This window comes from Protobothrops mucrosquamatus, unplaced genomic scaffold, assembly GCF_001527695.2.
Source record: "Protobothrops mucrosquamatus isolate PMUCROS unplaced genomic scaffold, P.Mucros_1.0 scaffold1044, whole genome shotgun sequence".
NCBI classification, from domain to species: Eukaryota; Metazoa; Chordata; class Lepidosauria; order Squamata; family Viperidae; genus Protobothrops; species Protobothrops mucrosquamatus.
This window is the reverse complement of record NW_015387276.1, coordinates 272,431-293,108: the sequence shown is the minus strand read 5'-3', so window position 1 is coordinate 293,108 and position 20,678 is coordinate 272,431. Positions and strand designations below refer to the sequence as shown.

Below are 20,678 nucleotides of genomic sequence, written 5' to 3'. Positions count from 1 at the left end.
CCTCCCATCGGCCTGTACGCTCCCACAGAGTGGGTCTCCTCAGGGTGCCGTCGGCCAGACAGTGCCGGCTGGCGACCCCAAGGGGGAGGGCCTTCTCTGTGGGAGCTCCCACCCTCTGGAATGAACTACCCCCAGAGATCAGGGTGATCCCTGATCTCCCTTCCTTCCGCCGCGCCCTTAAGACATGGCTATTCCAGCTAGCAGGACTGGCCTAGGGGAAAATTTTTAGTGGGGGTTTTAACATAATTTTAAATTATTTAGACCAATTATGAATATTTGTTTTTTAATTATGTTTTAATCTTTAGTTTTGATATTTTGTATTTTTATCTGGTTGTTAGCCGCCCTGAGTCCGTAAGGAGAAGGGCGGGATATAAATATAAACAATAAATAAATAAATAAATAAATAAAATAAAAATAGAAGACTACTTCAAATTTTCCTGTCCTTCTAGTTCTGATGGTTAAGCAATTATTCCCCCTTACAGTAGGAAGGATCCAAATTAGTTGGAAATGCAGATCTGTCAAAATGTTTCCAACATTTATGACATCACACTACTAAAAACAGATAAAAATCCTAGCGGGAGAGAAATCAGCTACCCCTGACAGTGGCATATCAAGACACTCCTTCCAGCCAGATTGCTACCCTGAGTTAAGTGACAATTTAAGAAGGGAGCAGAAGTCTCAAAATATGCCTCGTTTATGTAAGTAGATTTCTATATATAACCACCTGCATATTAGAAGCACCTTATTTTTTCCCCCATTCAGTGCATTGTTAAGAGCACCGTGTACACTGTCCTATGTGCAAGTCATAAAATAGTAGAACTATCTTCACCCAAAAAAAGGAGTCAAAGGGTAAATGCGCATGTGGAATCCAGTTAGCCAGGGATAGTGGATTTGAAGTTCAAAGATGATCATGTGAAAAGAGAATATAATTGTCCAAAACTAGTAGAATCTACAGGCAATTTCACACAAATATATTTAATATCTAACCCCTTCCTGAGACATGAATGCATATATGGCTTACAATATTCTAAGCCGGTGGTTCTCCACCTGTGATCTGCAGACTCCTGGGGGGCTGTGATGTTGTCACGGGGTGTGTGTGTGTGTGTGTGTGTGTGCAAAGGCTTGAAGAAATGTTATGATTTAAATTTTGAGTTAAGCCTTGGGGATCCGTGGCCATAAAAGACATTTAAAGGAGGTCCACGGTGAAGAAAAGGCTGACAACCACTGTTCTAAGCTATTCAGGTGTCCTTCACCGCTCAAACTTAACTTTTCCAGAAAATAACACATGACAAATTCTACCAGTTAGAAGACTGTGGAATCCTTTTCACAAATAAGATTAAGAACGGCATCTCAATTCCCAATGTTTGTTATGATGCTCTGATCATGATGCTCTGATCTTACATCGTTAATTTGATCTGAAAATGAGAGTTGTTTCTGTGGCCCATTAGCTTGCAGCCCTAAAAAAAAAAAGCCTCATATTCTGCCGATCATTATTTTAATCTTTTACTCTCTGTTAACATACCCAGCCTCCTCTCTAGGCCCTTTTATTTGCCAAAGATGTCTGAATACCGGTAATTCTTTTTAGGCAAACATATATTTCCAATCTGTGTATCTAGCTTAAACAGCATCAAATTGAGCTATGAAAAAAGCACGTCCAATATTTCCATCCCAGATGGAGAGAAGCGCCTTTTTTAATTCCTTACCTTTACACCTGCCTCGATGTGCCACATTCAGACTGGAATCCTTGCACTTTGCTCTCTGATAATCACACATTGATTCATAGGTCCTGCCATCGGAAGCGCAGAGAGGCTTGACAGCAGATCTGGAGCACTGAAGGTTACACTGAGGATCTTGGTCGTGGTCGCTTATTAAAAACTAAAGACAGCAGAACAGGTGGGGGGAAAATGTTAAATTTTAAAAATAATCTACAGATTATGATAGAACTGTGCAATATTTTGGATTTGATTTCAAAAGGATTCTTGAGGATGTATAGAGGGAACAATGACCTGTTTAAAATGCTTTACTGCAGGGGTCTTCAAACTTGGCCCTTTTATGACTTGTGGACTTCAACTCCCAGAATTCCTCAGCCAGGCACACTGGCTGAAGAATTCTGGGAGTTGAAGTCCACAAGTCATAAAAGGGCCAAGTTTGAAGACCCCTGCTTTACTGTTTTGTACATTTCTGCACAGTTCTTCAGTTCTGAATATAACTGAAAAAATGAAATTGCCAATAAAAGATGTGGCTCTTAGTATTTCAAATCTTGAATTGTATCATTAATAGATGCCTTCTGGTATCAAATTCTGAACATTTTAATTTATTGTGATTTTCTCCTTCCTGGTGCTTTTAGAAGATTTGTAAAGGTAGTCTTCAGGTTACAACTGCCAAGTGAGACTGCCTGGATTGCTGTTGCTAAGCAGTGTTGTTGCCTCTCTAGATTTTTCTTCTCTCTTCTTTTATTAAATAAAAAAGTTGCAGTTCTGCAACAACCTGCTGACATATTTCAGTATTGGACAATCATAACAAGAAAGGAGAAAGGAGTGATACAACCAAACAATGGAGGAAACTGTCAAATGGCAAAACTGAACAGATGAGGTTCATATTTTAATGTTAAAATTTCAAACATGGTAACTTTAATCCTTTCTGTATGTTATGAGGCAAGGAGAAGTATACGTAAAAGAAAATCTGTCTTATGTTGGCCTGTAGTCAGCCTAAGTTCAAGAATAGCCATTATAGGAATCCAAAAACTGCAAATTTCATGAATGCTCCAATTTAGTATTGTTGTTGTTGTTAGTTGCGAAGTCGTGTCCGACCCATCGCGACCCCATGGACAACATTCTTCCAGGCCTTCCTGTCCTCTACCATCTTCTGGAGTCCATTTAAGCTCACACCTACTGCTTCAGTGACTCCATCCAGCCACCTCATTCTCTGTCGTCCCCTTCTTCTATTGTCCTCAATCTTTCCCAGCATTAGGCCCTTCTCTGGTGAGTATATGGGGTATAAATTGGGATATAAGAAGCCTGCTTATCATTTCAAATTAGTTTTTTAAACCATAGAAGCCAGAGCAAAGAGATGTTTTGACACCAGAAAAATAACATGCTTGCCAGTGCCTTCACATAGGGTTACTGTAACTGAATATGTCTTGCTAGATAATAACCCTAATACCAGATTTTACAATTGTTCACTTTCTATTCAAAGTGCCCCAGAGTCCTTGGGTGGCAATTAGAGGAGAGGAACTCTTTGGGAAACCTTCCAAGATAACAGTTGCCCTTAAATCCCTTCCTTTTCAACATGCATTTACACAGGTGCATGATTATGGCCACTTTCCAGACTAATCCCAGCCTCCTTTGACCTGGGAAGAGAGCAAATGCAAGATAAGAGAGGTCAGCCTAAAGTTAAATATGCACCCCCCAAGTCCATCTGCTCCATCTTTCCACACCTCGGCACTATTGCTGACAACAACAACAAACACTGATTAAAGAACTTCAAATGTCTCTGAGAAAAGGGCAGATTACTTGCAGCTGTTCAACAGCTGGAACCACTTTTAGAATTTGACTCAGGAAGGATCCGTCCCCATAAAGCCATAAAGAAGAGATGTTTAGCAGTTTGTACCCATGTACATCATAACATACAACTAGGGAGCATATGTGAGCTTTTGTGAAATTACAATCAGGTGCCCCAAAGTCTCTGTACTACAGCAGAAGCAAGTACGGATCAATCCCTGCCATTCAAGCAGGAAAGAGGACGTGATGGATTAAAACAAAACAAAGGAACCATGTTCGGGGAAAGAAAATAGAAGAAAAGCAGAATATGTTAGTATTCCTCTTCAGTATTTAAAAACAGAAAAAATAGCTTTTAACAGCTGATAGATACTAAAAGTTTGCAACAAGCCTTTCCTGCTGCTTGATTCACTGAAGCACTTGCACATCAAAACTATCTTGTTTTATTGCCACAATCTCCTTTGCAACTGGATCTTACTGCTTCACTATCATAAATCTGTAGGAATGGATGAGTTGTTTGGCTATTCCTTAATAGGAAATATGTTCCTCTAGGTCAGTGTTTCTCAACCTTGTGAGATGTGTAGATTTCAACTCCCAGAATTCCCCAGCCACAGAACTGGCCTGATATACAGTAGCTGCCAATACTAAATCTTTTCCTAATTTGGAGCTCTTCTGTTTTATTTTAGTAATAAAAGGATGAATAGAAAGGAAACATTGGGTGAATACAGATAGATCAGTCAGGGGTTTGCTGTACTGTTTAGAAACAAAAATATAACTATATTCAATTTAAAAAGTCCTCTGAAGCTTGCATTTCTTTACGTTGAGTACAACATATCACTTATTGAGAAAACAATATTGCAAAGTGCTGTATATACTTTTTAGTTTTAGAGAAGTCTCCATCAGGTTGACCTTTTAGAAAGGAGTCAGGCTAGGGTAGGAGCCATATTTGCTTGGGTAAAAGGAATCTATCACTCCAATAAATCTAACAAAAGAAAATACCTTAAACTTAAAATACCTTCAAGTAAGATAATTGTTCATTTGCTTTGCTAAAGTTTTTGGAATGATGGGTTCCATTGAGCCATAACAAACCTCAAGATAAATTAAATTAGCCTTGTATATAATAAACACATGCTAGATACCTCTCTTCCATATGGCTTCCAATGCAAATCTCTTGGCAACGTGATGTACAAATATTAAAACAGGCCAGGTATTCTCTGGATGAACGTGAAATTATCCTAGACAAAGAACTTTCTATTTGCTTTCCACACATTCAGTAGCTCTCTCAACTACATAGGGGTATAATATTAAAACTTAGATCAGCCTTTCCAAGCTGGTGGCATACAATGGCACTGGGTCCAACTTCCACTATTCCTAGTTTTTGTCCACACTCACCGAGAATGCTGGATGTTAGAATCCTAGCAAATATGGATGCCAGGCTGGGCAAAGCTAGCTCACATGTCGGGTAGAAAGTACAATCCTGTACCTGCAAATGCTATGTTGTCTATTGTTCCCCCCTCCAAATGGTCATAAATTAAATTACATTCAAAATATTTTTTCTGAAAAAACATCTTGGTCAAAATCTTGATAGATTTCTCCTGAGATTTTCAGTAGTTTAGGAATGGAAGCAAGTCATCCTATGATTGCATGCTGTGTTTGAAGATGCCTGTGATCTATTATTAAATGGAATTGGATGCAAATGTATGTGAAAACCACTTGTATTTTTATACTGATTTTGAAAGAGATATTGCAATATCAAATATTTATATTTGAGAAGTTTCCTTTCTATCTTCATGTTTAGGCCTACTTCTAGGCAATTATTTTAATGAGTTCTTCATGTTTTTGCTGTTGCAGAGTTTACCAGCAACTGTATCATCCTAGTTTTACAGTAATTGTTGCTAAATCAGAGACCAGATTTGGTTTAGCAATACAAGCATCACAAGATAAACAATAGTGCAGCATCAACTCCTGTATTATTTTGGAATATCTCTTTGGTAAAGTAAAGTATTTACCCCCTGTTCTAATGCTTCTGTTGCTGCTTAATAGCCACATCTTCACATTTTAATAAGTAATTTCCATTTGTGCCAATAGCATTTAGTACATTTTTAAGCACTGCATAATTATAATCTCTAGAACTGCAATTGCTTAATATTAATTGCTTAATATTAAACACATTTTTATGAGCTGCGTATGAATATACAGATTTACAACAATGATTCATTCTGGATCTAAACACTGTTTGGTGTAATATGGACCATGATTGGAATACGTATTTTGACCAATAGATAATTTTCCATACATTATGCAAAATTAACTCTGTATAATAAAATTGTATTATGCAAACACAAATATTCAAATAATACTGTTTCCCTACTTGATACTATAGCATCATCTAAATACAATTTCTCAAGCTTTTTTGGTGTTAAAAGAAAAATAAATTGAGATACTCTCTAGGACAGGGGTCCCCAATCCCCGGGCCGTGGACCAGTACCGGGCCGTGGCATGCCAGCAACTGGTCCGCATAAACAAGGAAAGCCCCATCCACAGGATGCAGGCAGCACACAAAACCACACCCCCTCCGGTCCACGGAAAAACCTCTCTCCACGTAACGGGTCCCTGGTGCCCAAAAGGTTGGGGACCTCTGCTCTAGGCAGAAGTATAGAAGAAGAAAAAGAAGTCACACACCCATCATACCATGCCAACTAAACAGAATAGCATATAAAACAAGAGACAATAATATCCAAAATTATAAGAGCAAGAATGGCTCCACAGAGAAGAACTCTCCCCGCCCCAACCTTTTCTCTAACTACTTGACCACATCCTTACAAGGAAGTGTTATACAACAGGGCCGTGTGCAAAGCTTCAAAGGAGCATTTCACAAAGCATTCTGGCCAAGTATAAAAGCAGGAGCAACCTATTTCTCTAGAACACCTACAGATATATCCAAAGAAGCAAAGCAGCTGTGCATATACATACACAAAAGCTAATAGCCAGAGAAAGTCTTCATAACAGCTGTGGTGAGTCTTCCAGAGGTCACGGCTTTAACCCTTTGAAGGGTGCTTTGTTCACCTTAGGATCCTTGATAAAGCACACTTTTGGAATGCTTTGTATATTACCATTATAGGACATTATTGTCTGAATGAGAATTATTTTTGTAGACCTTCATTTTTAAAGTCTCACTCACCCTGTTCCAGAAGCACTAGCAAAAAAGCACCATTTACAGAGTCCTCCAACCCCCTCAGAACCCAGATCGACCGGTGAATTTTCTTGCTGGTAAGGAACTGGTTTGAATTTGACCATGTGCATGAAAAATGTAAAATCTCCTGCAGATTTCAGCTGGCCTGGTTCTGATCTCTTTTCACCAGGGGAAAAAATGAAGAAGCTAATCTGGAAAGTAGACCAGAAGACTTGGCCCAGTCCCAGAGAGACAGTATTTTCTATGAGTAATCTGGGCCATTTCAGAGTAAATCTGAAAATGTCAAGCAAACAATCACTGGCAATTACAGAAAAGTTTCTGAAACAAAATGCCTCAAAGAAAAACAGATACTCTGCTGTTCAGCAAGACTTGCCCTCCATCGGCAGGAAGAAAGCTCGGTTTCAAAATATCTTGAAGAAAGCTGTAGATGTTTTGTTTCATATCAGATTGGTACATTATTAGCAGTAAGTTTTCAAAATGTTTTTTTTTTCTTTTTGTCAAGACCACATAGCAAGACAGAAAGGCAGGAAAGGAGGTCAGGAGCAGGCCAGCTAAAATCCGGCACATTTTAGTCAACATGCTATATTCTATTCTATTTCACACTATTTTATGCAGACTGAGATCTCTAATCTAAAGGCTGCCTTCTAAACCAACATACTTCTGTCCAAATCAATCAATCAATCAACCTTTATTATGATCACAGACCAGCAAATAAAAGCATTAAAACAATAATAATAGTACAAAATAAAAGAGAGTAATATATTGTAATTGGTGATGGATTAACAGTGGACAGTTAGTTTGCGTAATTTTATATATACCATGGCAGATTTTGGGCACATTCAGAGAAACTACTTGATACCAATCTGATAACAGCAGTTACACATAAAAAAAGATCAGTATTTCCCAGATATTTTATTAAGTAAAGTGTTATAAATTGAATCCGTGAGCCTTATAGAACAGGACCAGTACCGGGCCGCAGCATGCCAGCAACTGGGCCGCACAAACAAGCAAAGCCCAATCCGCGGGATGCAGGTAGCACACAAAACCACACACCCTCAGGTCCGCGGAAAACCCTCTCTCCATGGAACCGGTCTCTGGTGCCCAAAAGGTTGGGGACCTCTGTTATGGAAGATGCAATATAGTAGGATGTGCACTATAGTTTCAATGGTCCCTTGTCCACAGGGGCAAAGTCTCAGTTCATATAGTATTTTTTTGTATCAGCCCTCCAAAGCTGCTGTGGGAAAAGCATTGCAGAGCACCAAGATTAATGCCCTTCGAAATTTTGGGATGTACTTCTGTCCATATCCCACGAAGATACATGTTAAGGTACATGTAGTACATTAACACACACAGGATATATGAGGTTTAGTAAGAGTTAGATTTCAATTTGTTTCTAAAGAAATGTAACCAATCCTTTAGAGACCATGAAACTAGATCTAGTTTCTAATTTCTTTTAATTACTATTCTGCATATTTTCTGCATGTACCACAAAAGTGCTTACATTGTGTAAAGAGGACGTATGTATATATAGCTTTAATAATACTTTTCCAGCTTATGAAGGAAAATGAATAAAATAAACTTACTTACACATGGGTAAATATATTTGCAGCAATTCTTCTCTATGTGCTCTGCCACTGAAGAACACAGGCAGGGGCTACTCATGGTCAATGTAATGTCTCATTCATTCATTTAAAACTTTTAGATAACTACCCATCTTATCCCCCAAATAGCTATTTATATCATTTAGATAACCTCCCTTATACCTCAGGGAAAAGAGGCTCCCAGTCAAGAATTTAAACAATATCAATAATAAAACATAAAAACCGTATTTAAACTTTTAAAACCATAAACAAGAACATCATTATCACATCTCTTTGCATAATCAATACCAGATTAAAGAATTGCTTCTTTTCCAGTATCCACATCTTCTCTCTTTCTTTTATACTGCAAAACTGTCTCTTTTTTTTAAAAAAAAAAAATGTTTACCATGTTTGCACATTTCCAATTCTTAATCTGCAGCTGGTGGCGCTCCTGTTCTGTTCCCTCATGACTTGAGGGGAACTGTTAATGTTGACCCACAGGAACCACAGCTGTGATGTAGTACAGCCTCTGAAATGCTCTTCCTGAGGATGTTTGTTTGGTTCTACTATCTTTTCATCACCGGGTGAAGACATTTTTATTAGTTCGAACTTTTACTGTGATTAATGATTTCAGTCCAGCTGGGAGGGAGGGAGTTTTCCCACATTTCTGTTCATTCACCAACTTTCAAACTTTCAGAAAGATTTTGACGCCACCCCTTGAGGAGCCTCACTCTTGTCATCCTTGCAACATTCAGTACTTCCCATGAGTCAATCACTGCTCCTTATACCTGATCAATGAGTAAGCACAAAAACTGGTTTCCAGCTAGCTTCTCATCTACACCTCCTTTTAATGAGGCATTTCTGGCAGCAAGGGGGGAAAGGACCTTGTCATTACACAAGGAATAGGAACAAAGGTGCCACTAAAGAGCACCTTTTGCATTGGGGACACAAGATTCTACTCATCGGTTGGAAAATGGCTGTCTCTCGATTCCAATATTAAAGTTAAATGTTAAATGTTAAAGCTACACAAATGGATTTGCTCTAATGCTGGGGCAAGGCTGGAAGTTAACTGGATCAGTTTCAGAAGCCTCAAAACATCACAGAGACACAACAGTCCAGCTTAGCAAAAATATGCCTTGTGGATAGGACCCAATGGGAATAGCACTGTCAATTTTTGAAGTGTCTCTACAGAGATTCTTCTTTTTCTTCTAATACTTATAATCTCCATAAGACTTTGAGGCTTGTAGCAGTGAATTGTTTCAGAATATTCAATAATATTTTGTCTTGTTAACAGTTATTTTTTGAGTTGAAGTCTATATTTTTGGGATCAAAGTCCTAAAGTTCAGAAAGCTGGCCCCAGTTTGGAAGACAAAGGGATTTACTTGAATTCAGGGACCCGGAGATGGAGACCTAAATGTAACAATGCATAAGATCCATGTCAAGTTAGAGTAGGATTTAGGGAGGCCATATGTCTTCTGCCACTTGAGGAAATATTTTTGAAAGGCTGCATAGTTTGCTCACTGAACTATACCCACACTAATCACTGCCTATTTAAACTCACAGAAAGGTAACAGTGCAGCACATGTTTTACATTTTGCATGGGAGACCACCAACAGAATATTTATTGTTTTGTACAGGAGACAAAAATTGGACCTGACTGCTTGTGGTCACTGCAGCTGAATACTTTCTGGAGAAAAGAATAATAAAAACTATGTCTTATAACAATCCTAAGCTCAAAGAACAGGGATGTGATGCAATATCAAGTAATCCAGTTTCTCATTTGGAAACTTATAATTTAAAAACAGAGGCAAATAGTTACAAGGATGTGGGAGGGGGGTTAACTACAAGAAGACAGGCACAATTCAAAAATGTTTATTCTCTCATCAGACAGCACACAGATTGCTCAACCATCCCCAACTTAATGTACACATTCTCAATACTTTCCTCTCACAAGAGAATTCTATACTAATACAGTCTACCAGACATACTGTATTTTGATGTCCTAAACAAAGTAAATTGCTTCCTAACTTCATAATTCTATGAGCCCTGTTCCTTCCTCTCAACATTTTTGTGGCATCAATCATTTAACCTGGGTTTCAAAGGTCAGTCTACCTGTAACCACTCATCTTTCTTTCCCAAAAGTAGCTAGCTGCAGGACAATATTAAATATATTCTAGAAAGACCTTCTCTAGTCATAAATATCGCATAATATCAGCAACTGCCCCAAAGCAACAGTCACAATTATCTGCAATTCGCACTCATTTCATCACAGTGATTATTAATTTAAATCTGAACTTTTATAAAATGCTATCATTTCTGAGTGAAGGAGGAATAGAAAACTGTCACCAGGTAGTTTCCAAAGAGGGTTTGTTAACATTAGTTTCAAATATCATCAGCTTTTCAGATTAATACAGAGCAAAACATTTCTGCTAAATCCCAATTTGCTTCTGCCTAGCTGAAATATGCCTTCACAGATTCATTTGGGACAACACAATAATTGCCCATAGCAAGTGAAGCCTCACAGGAAAATACCTATGCTTGTGATATCATCTAGTTTAATGGAAGCCAAATATTTAAGTGTTTCAAATTAAACTTCTATTGACAAAGTTTAAAAGGAAATTGACTGTATAGACATGAGCAGCTGCTGGGTTTCCTTTAGATTTGTGTAATAAGTAACTTCAATACAGACTTTATTAAAATCAGACCCAGAAATCTGTTGAATTAGAGACGGGTGTCACATGACATATCGCGATGTTTTGCCTTTGTGGAGCCGGGATGGGCGTGGCCTGCACATGATGCATCTGGCCTGCGGGCCGCCAGTTTGATACCCCTGAATTAAAGTAACTCAAAATTAAATGCAATTTTTAAAAGGAATCATCATTAACATCAACAAATTACACCTGACCTGTATAATTTCATAGAACTGAAAGTCAAACAATGGATTAAAAAGGAAATAGATCATATATTTTTAAATGAGGGAACAGTTTTACAAAAACAAATTTATTTGGAAGGTGTTATACCTGAAACAGCATTTTTCCCAAACAACTCCGAATGAAAAGTTGAAAGCTTACAAATTCCCCTTTCCCTAGTCCTCAGCTAGTTTCACAAGTTACCACAGCTTTTTGATGAAAATAAGACCATTCTAAAAAAGAGTTCCTGGGATTTATTTCCTAAACAAACAAAGACTGATTAAATGCACAACTGGGAGTTTAAAAGCCAAGTGATGTGTCCCTGTATAATCAAGAGAGGGTTCAGAAACTCTGGTGATGTACCTTTAATTTATAATGTTAGGAAAAGTATCTCAAGACACAATCTTCCTTTCTTTTTTGCATAAGCAGTCTAAACTAGAACCAAGAACACCCTTTTACACAGAATTACATGGTTCCTTGTGAGAGAAAAGATGAGATAGTTTATAAAAGGCAAAAAATAGAATATGGAGGCAAACTGTGAAGTACAGACTATCTGGAGTGAGATACAGAAATGCTTGCAAATAGGAAAAATGTGTTTGCTTTGAGTAACTCAGGAGACTGAGTTGACCATATTCAGTTTTCACAAATGTACTGCAAATTAATTCCTGATTTCACATACATTAAAGAAAATACGGTATAAAGATTAGGACAATCTGACTTAAGTGTATAGTTTGATAAGGTACTAAACAAATGATTCGATAAACATTACAATCATTTTTCACGCTCGGGTCCGTACCTTAAGTTTATTCTCCGGTTTTTTATGATTTAAAATCTTAAGATTTTATCCAGTTCTTTTTGTATCAATATGGACTTGAAAATTAAAATAAGAAGCTTCATAATCTGTTGAAGCAAATTAATAAGCATGAGAATTCTCCCTAGAGAACAATAATGTAAACATTACATCATTATAATACTGATGTTGAAGCCATCCCCATCACTCACACACACACACACACACACAAATCTTGCCTGAATGATTTATATGCTTTTCATTGGCTGTCCTTCAAGTATTCTTGTTTAGAGCTATGGTCCACAAACAGGAAAAAAGTATGTTTATTTAGTAAGCCAAGTCAAAAACATTCCTCTCAAGTGGGAATAAGAATCTAGTTAAGAAGTTTAACTTTAGGACAATTCAAATTTTAGGGCAATTCCAATGCCACTTTACAAATATACACTTTATTTTCTGTTTCTCAAAGATGAGGGAATTGATACGCTATGCATGCTAATTCAAAGTCCACAGACCAGAATATATGGAAAAACTCATTTCAGTATAGCGTATGTTTATATTGACAGAATATATGTGCTTTGCTTTTGTTTGATATGATACGTAAATTCTTAAGTAGAATTACTTAAGAATGGGTGAGCCTCCAGGTCGTCATTTCACAGATGTCTTGCTGACCATAGATATTTCTAAACATGCATAATTGGGGGCAATACAGACACCCTTGTTGAGAACAGGCATAATAAAGCATTTACCACACCAAGAGCTTATGCACATACCATCTGGGCTGGGAGTGAAAAATCACGTTTCACACATGTGCATGTCCCACAAATGATCCAAAGCTCTTATCTTAATAGCATAATGTATGATATACTTATGATATCCTTAATTTCAAATAGAACTTAATTTCAAATAGAACTTATGCTGGTTTCTTGGTCAAGTGCTACAGTTTAGGCTACATATTTTAGAGTGACATGAGAGGTCCAATCCATTTGCGAACCTACCTCTAGTGTCTAGGGCTAGGTTGATTACATGTGTATTTCTTACAAAAATGCAGTGCAGTCAACTTGTTCCCGAGTGCTGTTTATTCGGTCAAAGCCTATGCTTTGTATTAGAAATGGCAGTCTTGCTTACAGACCTTTGAGAACACAAAGCAAAATTTATAAAAAAACTACAGAAGTAGTTAAAATAAGTGAATTAGTATTTGTCCAACAATATGTATAGTCAGTGCTTTTTTTCTTAAAAAAAAAAAAAGTGCCGGAACTCACACATGTCATACAACCCGCCTTGCCTACCCTACAAGGTTCCACCCCAAAAAGGTGCCGGAACTCCGTTCTGGGCGTTCTATGAGCAAAAAAGCCCTGTGAATAGTCAAGAATCAAATAAATAGAAACTTTCCAGAAAGGTGACATTAGCCAAGTTTAGGAAATTATATTAAATTTCCTAGCAGCCAGCTTCTGTATAAGAAATATGCACACAAAATACCAACATATTTTAAAAACACTTCACTACAATGTGCTAGCAAAAGAATATGCTGCTTTGCCCTGTCAGCTTTGCCCTGGGAAGCTTAAATTGCTAAACGGTCCTGATTACATCCACCCAAGATTTTTTTCAAATATTTGTGTGTGAGATTTCTGACCAACTACCAAAAACAGGAAATTTGTGCTTTAAATCAAGCCAGTGCCTAGAAAACTGGATTGTTGCCAATGTGGCACTAATTTTTTTTAAATGATTTAGCGGTGATTGAGAGAATTACAGATAGACAGCTTAACATTTGTCAAAATAGTAATCAATAAAAATAACCAAGTACTATGGTAGAAAAAAAAAACCTGGCCAAAGGAAAATTGCCATAGATCCTGCAAAAATAAACCCTGTTTCACTATGTGTTAGAATTTCCTCAGAGTGTCAACAGGCCTGTGGACGAAAGAGGCCCTGTCACCACTCCATACTTGGATTTTCAAAAAGCCTTTGACAAGTTCCTAACCAAAGGCCCTTAAATAAATGTACGGTAACTATCATGAGATAAGAGAACCTGCAATTCTATGGGATGCTATGTAATTAAAAAAGGGAAAGCAATGAGGATAAATAAATTTGCAATGTTCCCACATGAAAGAAGGAAGAAATGAAGTTATAATGATGATAAAGTTGGAAGGGACCTTGAAGGTCATCTAGTCCAGCCCCCTGCTCAGACAGCAAACCCTATACCATTTTGGACAAATGGCTGTCCAGTTTTTTCTTAAAAACTTCCAGTGTTGGCGCATTCACCGCTTCTGGAGGCAGGTTGTTCCACTGGTTAATTGTTCTAACTGTCAGGAAGTTTCTCCTTAGTTCTAGGTTGCTTCTCTGTTTGGTTAGCTTCCACCCGTTGCTCCTTGTCCTGCCTTCAGGTGCTTTGGAAAATAGCTTGACTCCCTCTTCTTTGTGGCAGCCCCTGAGATATTGGAACACTGCTTTCATGTCCCCCTTCATCCTTCTCAATCTGTTCTAAAACTGATGGTTTTTAACTCGTTCATAAATGTTCTTAAATTACGAGAAAGTAGTGGGCTGGCCAGTTGGATAAAACCAGACTATAGACAAAATTACTGTGAAGAACTCCAAAAGTATTTCTGTAACCTGTCAACCAAATGGCAAGTGGAGTTCAATTATTTGTATAAAATTCATGCTAAAGTGTAAAGCTCTGATTGTGACATACCAGATAGGTTGCCTCTGCTGGTACTGTTTGTTACACAAAAGTCAGAATCTGAAACAGACATGAGAACTCAGCAATTATCACAAATACTGAAGCCAGAAGAAGAATTCCAAACTGCAACAGGAAATGACCTATCTCCAGTTATCATTTGTTTGCAGAGAGTAAAGCTCAGTCCTTTGTTATTCCAAACAGAACAAAACAATTGTGCAAGTGTTGAAGCTAGGACTTCCTAGCATTCTGGCCTTAAATCAATCTTATATTAAATAAAACATATAAGCAATTATTGTATACAGAAGTCTTAAATCTAAGGAACACACTAAGCTTCTCTTTTGTCAATGGCTTTCAAAAAAATCATTCTAATATTTGAATGTAAATGCAGATACTTAGTTATGCTTCCCTTGTAGTAGGAGTTAAAATAAGATATTTCGAACTAAATAGTGAAATCTCCTCAATCGTAAAAATAATGAGAGAGATAGTTATTTCATGGAACACAAGGAACCACCTTTTTATACCTTTCCGGTTTTTTCTCTAAAGGGTCTTGAATAGATAGATTATTCACGTGACGCTACGTCATTTTCTAAAAATACAATAGTGTGGTAGTGATGTACCTTGACGAATGCTAGACAGCTTTATACTTAGAAAAGATTTATGATATAAAAAGCTATAAAACACATCGATAGATATATCAAGAGACACAGTTCAAAACAACCACACATTCTGTTAAGCAGCAAACAAACAATTATCACAGATAAAACATTTGCCAAAATATAATCTTTATGGATTGCATTAAAACACTGACTTGTTCACAAAGGGACATAATTAAGCAAAGATGAAACTATCATTGTCAGGTGATCAAAATTCAGATGCTTGGCAATTGGCATGTATTTAATAGGGCTGTAGTGTCTTGGGGTCATGTGATCACCTTTTGTGACCTTCTGACAAGCAAAGTCAGTGTGGGGAAGCCAGATTCCCTTAACAATCATGTTATTAACTGCAGTGATTCACTTAACTGCAGCAAGGTCGTAAAATGGGGGAAACCCATCACTTAACAACTGTTTTGCTTAGCAACAGAAATTTGGGGTCAATTGTGGTCATACGTTGAGGACTACCTCTATATTAGAGAAGAGATTAGCAAAACATCTGTCTTTCAGTGATGGTTGCTTTTGTGACCCTGGAGCCCTGCAAACTCTTGCCTGTGCCCTCTCAGGAGTAAGGAACTTGTACACCCATTATTTCTAAGGTTCCCTGAGAGAAATGATTGATTCTGTGTTACTTATTGTCCTGCAGATATGTCCAAATGTAATTAAAGCAGTTGCAAAGTTTTCTATGTCACTATTAAGATGAGGTGCCCTGTTCTGCCTTTGTAACTTTATCAACAATGTTAACCCAATTTTGTTTATTTACACTTTGATCATGTGGTGGATTTTACTGCATTGCATTTCAATTGTATTTATTGATTGGCCAATGGCTGCAAGAAACTTGCTGCTATGAAGAATGTTCAGTCCTCCAGATGTTGCTGAACACAATCATCAGTCACAGCCAAATGGTCAAGAGTATATACATTTCTCTTCAAGGAAGAACAATTGGTTATAAATCTATGACATTGGTTTTGAGGTCTTGAAACAAATTCAGAGAAATCTGAAACAAAAGCTACATCATTCCTAGAACATCAGAGTACTCTCTTAAAAGGACAATTCCAAAACCAATGCATTCAGGCAAGACAATTCAGAACAAAGTGAAGAAAATTCCCAAGCAATACTTATTATAAAGCATTAAAGAATCAGACATGAATTGATAATATAATTGATAATATAATTACCGGTACTCATCCATATGAAGCAATCTACTCCCTCAGGATATAGGTTTGTGGAGCTCAATGTAACACAAGAAACCCCAAATATCAACCCCCCAAACTCCAGAAAGCAGAGGAAATACAGGTTGTGCTGCTATTTGAACCAGATAATGTGGCCTGAGTATACTAGACTACAGCATTCATGGCATACTCAAAATCTGTATGGAAGAAGTGACAGAATTATTTCCAGTGAAGAAAACTATTCCAGTTGTTGTACTGCTTTTTGTGCCCATTTTCTATATATAGTATTTGGATGGATCCAAAACATAATCAGAGAATAAGGTTTTCCTGTACTGTAGTGGTTTTTTTTTCCACTGACTCTTCCTACATTCTAATCTCTTTAGAAATTATGCTCAAATTATCTTTAAAAGTTTCACTGTGCATGAGAAAAAAACAAAAAGAGTAGCCTAACAGAAATCCACTATTTGATATAGTAGATAAGCCAAATTGGGGCACAAAAGGGATGGGAAAGACAAACCAATGGATTCAAGTGGGATTAATTATATCAGGTTTTCATTTTGCCCTGTTGATTGACATAAGGCTGAAATTCCTTGCATTCTTCTCTCCAGAAACTGTTAAAATTATCAAAAAGTGAAACATCTGCGTTTTCTGTCTGGTGACTGCCTAATTCAGCACCATTCCTGTGTCACCATTCATTCTTACCATATCCATTCAAGACTTCAGGTTGATGTAAAAAAAAAAAAGTTTGCACTGTTTTAATATGTTGCTGCTGCTGCATAGTTTCTTTTAAAAATCAGGATAATCAATTTGAAACGTTTTATGCAAGTATTTGGCTTTTGGGTAAACTATCTGTGCTTGTCTAATATATAAGAAAAAAAAAGATTCCTGGCAACATCAATTGTGTTATCTATCCTAAGAGACTCCCAGAATAGATCTTTTTCATTCATAACATCTGTCAGGACTCCAGATAATTTCTCCTCATACTAGAAATCCTCCTTTTTTCCCTTTGTTTCTTTTTTCAAAACACTGGAGAGGGAACAATGGAATACTTGGGTGATGTCCTTTGGTGATAGCACTAGGAATCCCCTAGTAGTTGAAGCTTCATGATTTTAATATGTTAACTAGAACAAAGGTACACACAACCTGAAATCCCAAGGTTACATATTCCCAAAGCCATAGGCTCAGTATTTAGTGTTCCTCCAAACTTAAGCAGTAATAACAATAACTGAATTTAATTTTATGCAAATTATAATTTTACTTTAGTCCCACCTGTTACATTCTGTTTACCCTGCTTGGTTATTTAAGTCTGGCTTTGATGTACCAACAGCAACTCTCAGACTGGAAAGAATTATGCACACTTGCATTAAACAACCTCAACTTCTGTAATGAACCTGAGGCTCTATTATTACTCTAATTTGATTGGCAATATAAGAGGTATCAAGATCCCCAATCCAGCCTGGATTTTCACTGTATTGGTTTAATTCAGTTCAAAAGGAAGCTTTCATACAGAAAGTGAGAAAGTGGCTTAACACTCAAGTATTTGAGGATCAGTTTTGACCCACCCACCGCAAACCTCTCAGGAAAATATGCTTGTAATTCCCCATTCCCATGAGGTAAGGGTAGGATGGAAGGTCAAAGAGACCCCTTCTTAGTGGGTGCACCTACATTTGTAATAGTCCTCCTCATCTTCTCCCCCTCCCCCCCATAATTCAATCTGATCCCATTCTACTTAGTTTTCAACAACTTACAGAAAACAATTTTGGGAGAACCCTAGAAGAATATGTTGGTGCCATTAGATTGAACAATGCATGATATTTCCTTTAATTTTTTACAATGGATCTTTTAGTTTTTTCTATGTATATTTTTTTGATTGCAGCAGAGTACAAATTCAGTAAATAAATATGTATTTTAAAAAAGCATTTTCTCAAAGCCCCTCCCCCTTATATATACACAGACACATCTGTACCTTTTTTCAGCATTTAATGGGGCAGTAGAATCCAAAAATACCTGATTCATCCTAAAGTTGGATTCTGACATCTTATAATTCAAAATATTTTTATTTTATTTAGATTTAGAACAGAAAAAAGTGCCGCTTTCTTTATTAAGTAGGGAGTCTGGAGGTACAGCATACAACTTTTCATCAGCTTGTTCATTAATTAGTCATTTTTTTCCATACTCAGACTGTTCATATCCATGGAAAACAATAACAAGCAATGTTATAATTTTTTGGCATTTTGGAATACTTTCACAATTTCTAGTTTAATTACAAGTACTAATGTTCCACAAATCCAGATTTCCAAGCCTAAACTATGGCAATTCTGCTAACTTTATCTGCTCCGTTGCCCTCTCTCCTTCATAAAACAAAAACCTGGAAGCAATTTCTTAAGAGGATGTAGTTTAGTGAAGCAGATATCGGCCTCACTTTATCACCATAAAAAAGGTTACAATGAATTATTCAAATAATGTTTTGTTATGCAGATAGGAGCATAAAGTACTGCATCAGGAGAATACTGACAGCTTTATTGGCAGAACCTAATCAGCAGGATAAAGGGTATTCGACAGGATAAACCCCTTTCACTTTCAATGTGCTAACAAACTAATGGGGGGAAAACAAAACCACCATACTTTTCAAACAAATCACTTGGGAAGGAATAGAGACAAAATTTATGAGTTAAACATCATTAAATCCACAGTTTTACACCGAAGAGGAAACAAAGTAAGAGTTTTAAAGGACATAGATCTTCCTCAACAAAGATGGAAGGAAAATATTGGCTGTGACCCAGCTGGGAAAAAGACATATTAAAGTACTAATTGAAAAGGCTTTGTTGAATCCATGTGGCAAGAAGAAAGTGACAAATCAGCAGCTGCCTTTCAATGACCTGAGAATTTTTTGAAATAGCTTTTAAACTTTAAAAAAAAAAAAGATATAGTGCAGGGAGCAATTAAGAGAGGCTTGTAAAGTCAAGTACATTAAAAGCTGTATTTGGTTTTAATTTGATAGACAAGCTTGTGCAGTCTATATAGGCCAACGTCCATGCGTTTTACTTCTCAGCTCAACTGTTCCTAATTAAGCCCTTCAGATACCACCATTTGGGGTCCAAGCTTAGATTCTATACATGCTCTCAAAAGTGTTGAAAGGGAGCTGCCATTATCTTACATAATAGCATGGCTTAAATTGGTATGCAGTAAAACTTTAGGTAATACATCCTTTGGGCAGACTTAAATAGAAACCCCAAATTTCTGCTGCCTTTGGAATTTTTGACTCTAAGGATTTACTGCATGCATTGAATTCAATCTGCCACATTTTAACTATGGCTACACATCTGGTAATAAAAGGGGCTAAAAGGTACCGCTAGACAGGATACTTTTTCCTTCCTCCTTACAACACATCAAACATTCTTACAATGACAGATGTTTGTGCAGCCTTCTAGCTTTCATTCAGTGATGGTTACCACAATGCACTGCCACTGAATTCTTGAAATCTCTGCCTGCCTTCTCAGTAGCAACTTCAGCTCATGAAAACTGTACAAACTTGGATTAGACATTAGAATTAACACACAAATGCATATCCAGCCGTGGAGTTAGATAAGCAGAAGTCACTTTTATCAACTTCAGTCCTAAAGTATATTTTTAAGGGGCTGGCAGCGAAAAAGGACTAAGAACTGAAACTTAATATAGGCGGGCCAGTTCTATCCTTCAGAGAAGAGTTGCATTAACTCAGGAGCCAAAAAAGCAGGAGAGTCTGAAAGCACCTTTTCTGACTAACACATTTTATTAAAAGGCACAATGCTCACTTCATCATATGCTATTCTATCCAAATTTCCTTAAAGCAAAATTTGAACTAAATAGAATTTATTTCAAAGCATGCACAAGACTGCTAGCTATAAAACTAGATTACATTGCTCTTTAAAACAAACTTTAGGGGAGAGAAGCATTTAAATTTAACAAATTCTTCTATCGTAAATTAAAACACAGACTTCTCTCCACCAAGCCTGAATCTAAGGCATTACAGTGATTGGGGAAAGGTTAATTTTTAAACCAACATTTATTTAATCCTCAGTTGGAAAATAAAACAAAGTCCTAGTGATTTGTTTAGACTGCATGGTAATTCTTTGTTCCATGCACATTTAACAAGAGAATGCTAAATTTTAACCCAGCCATATGTTCACTTATAACAGCTCTTTGGTCGCACAAATTTATCCCTGGGATTAAAACC

The 20,678-nt window shown here is 37.1% G+C and overlaps 1 protein-coding gene across 1 annotated transcript in view; it reads right to left on the bottom strand.

Annotated features, from left to right (window-relative positions):
* SMOC1 (SPARC related modular calcium binding 1) overlaps positions 1-20,678 on the bottom strand; it is a 61,601-nt gene that overhangs the window by 40,048 nt on the left and 875 nt on the right. The window contains exons 2-3 of the mRNA XM_015820033.2: positions 1,704-1,875; positions 1,402-1,457 (exon numbers count right to left, since the gene is read on the bottom strand). Of these exons, the coding sequence (XP_015675519.1) occupies positions 1,402-1,457; positions 1,704-1,875 (228 nt within the window). The remainder of the gene's footprint in view (positions 1-1,401; positions 1,458-1,703; positions 1,876-20,678) is intronic.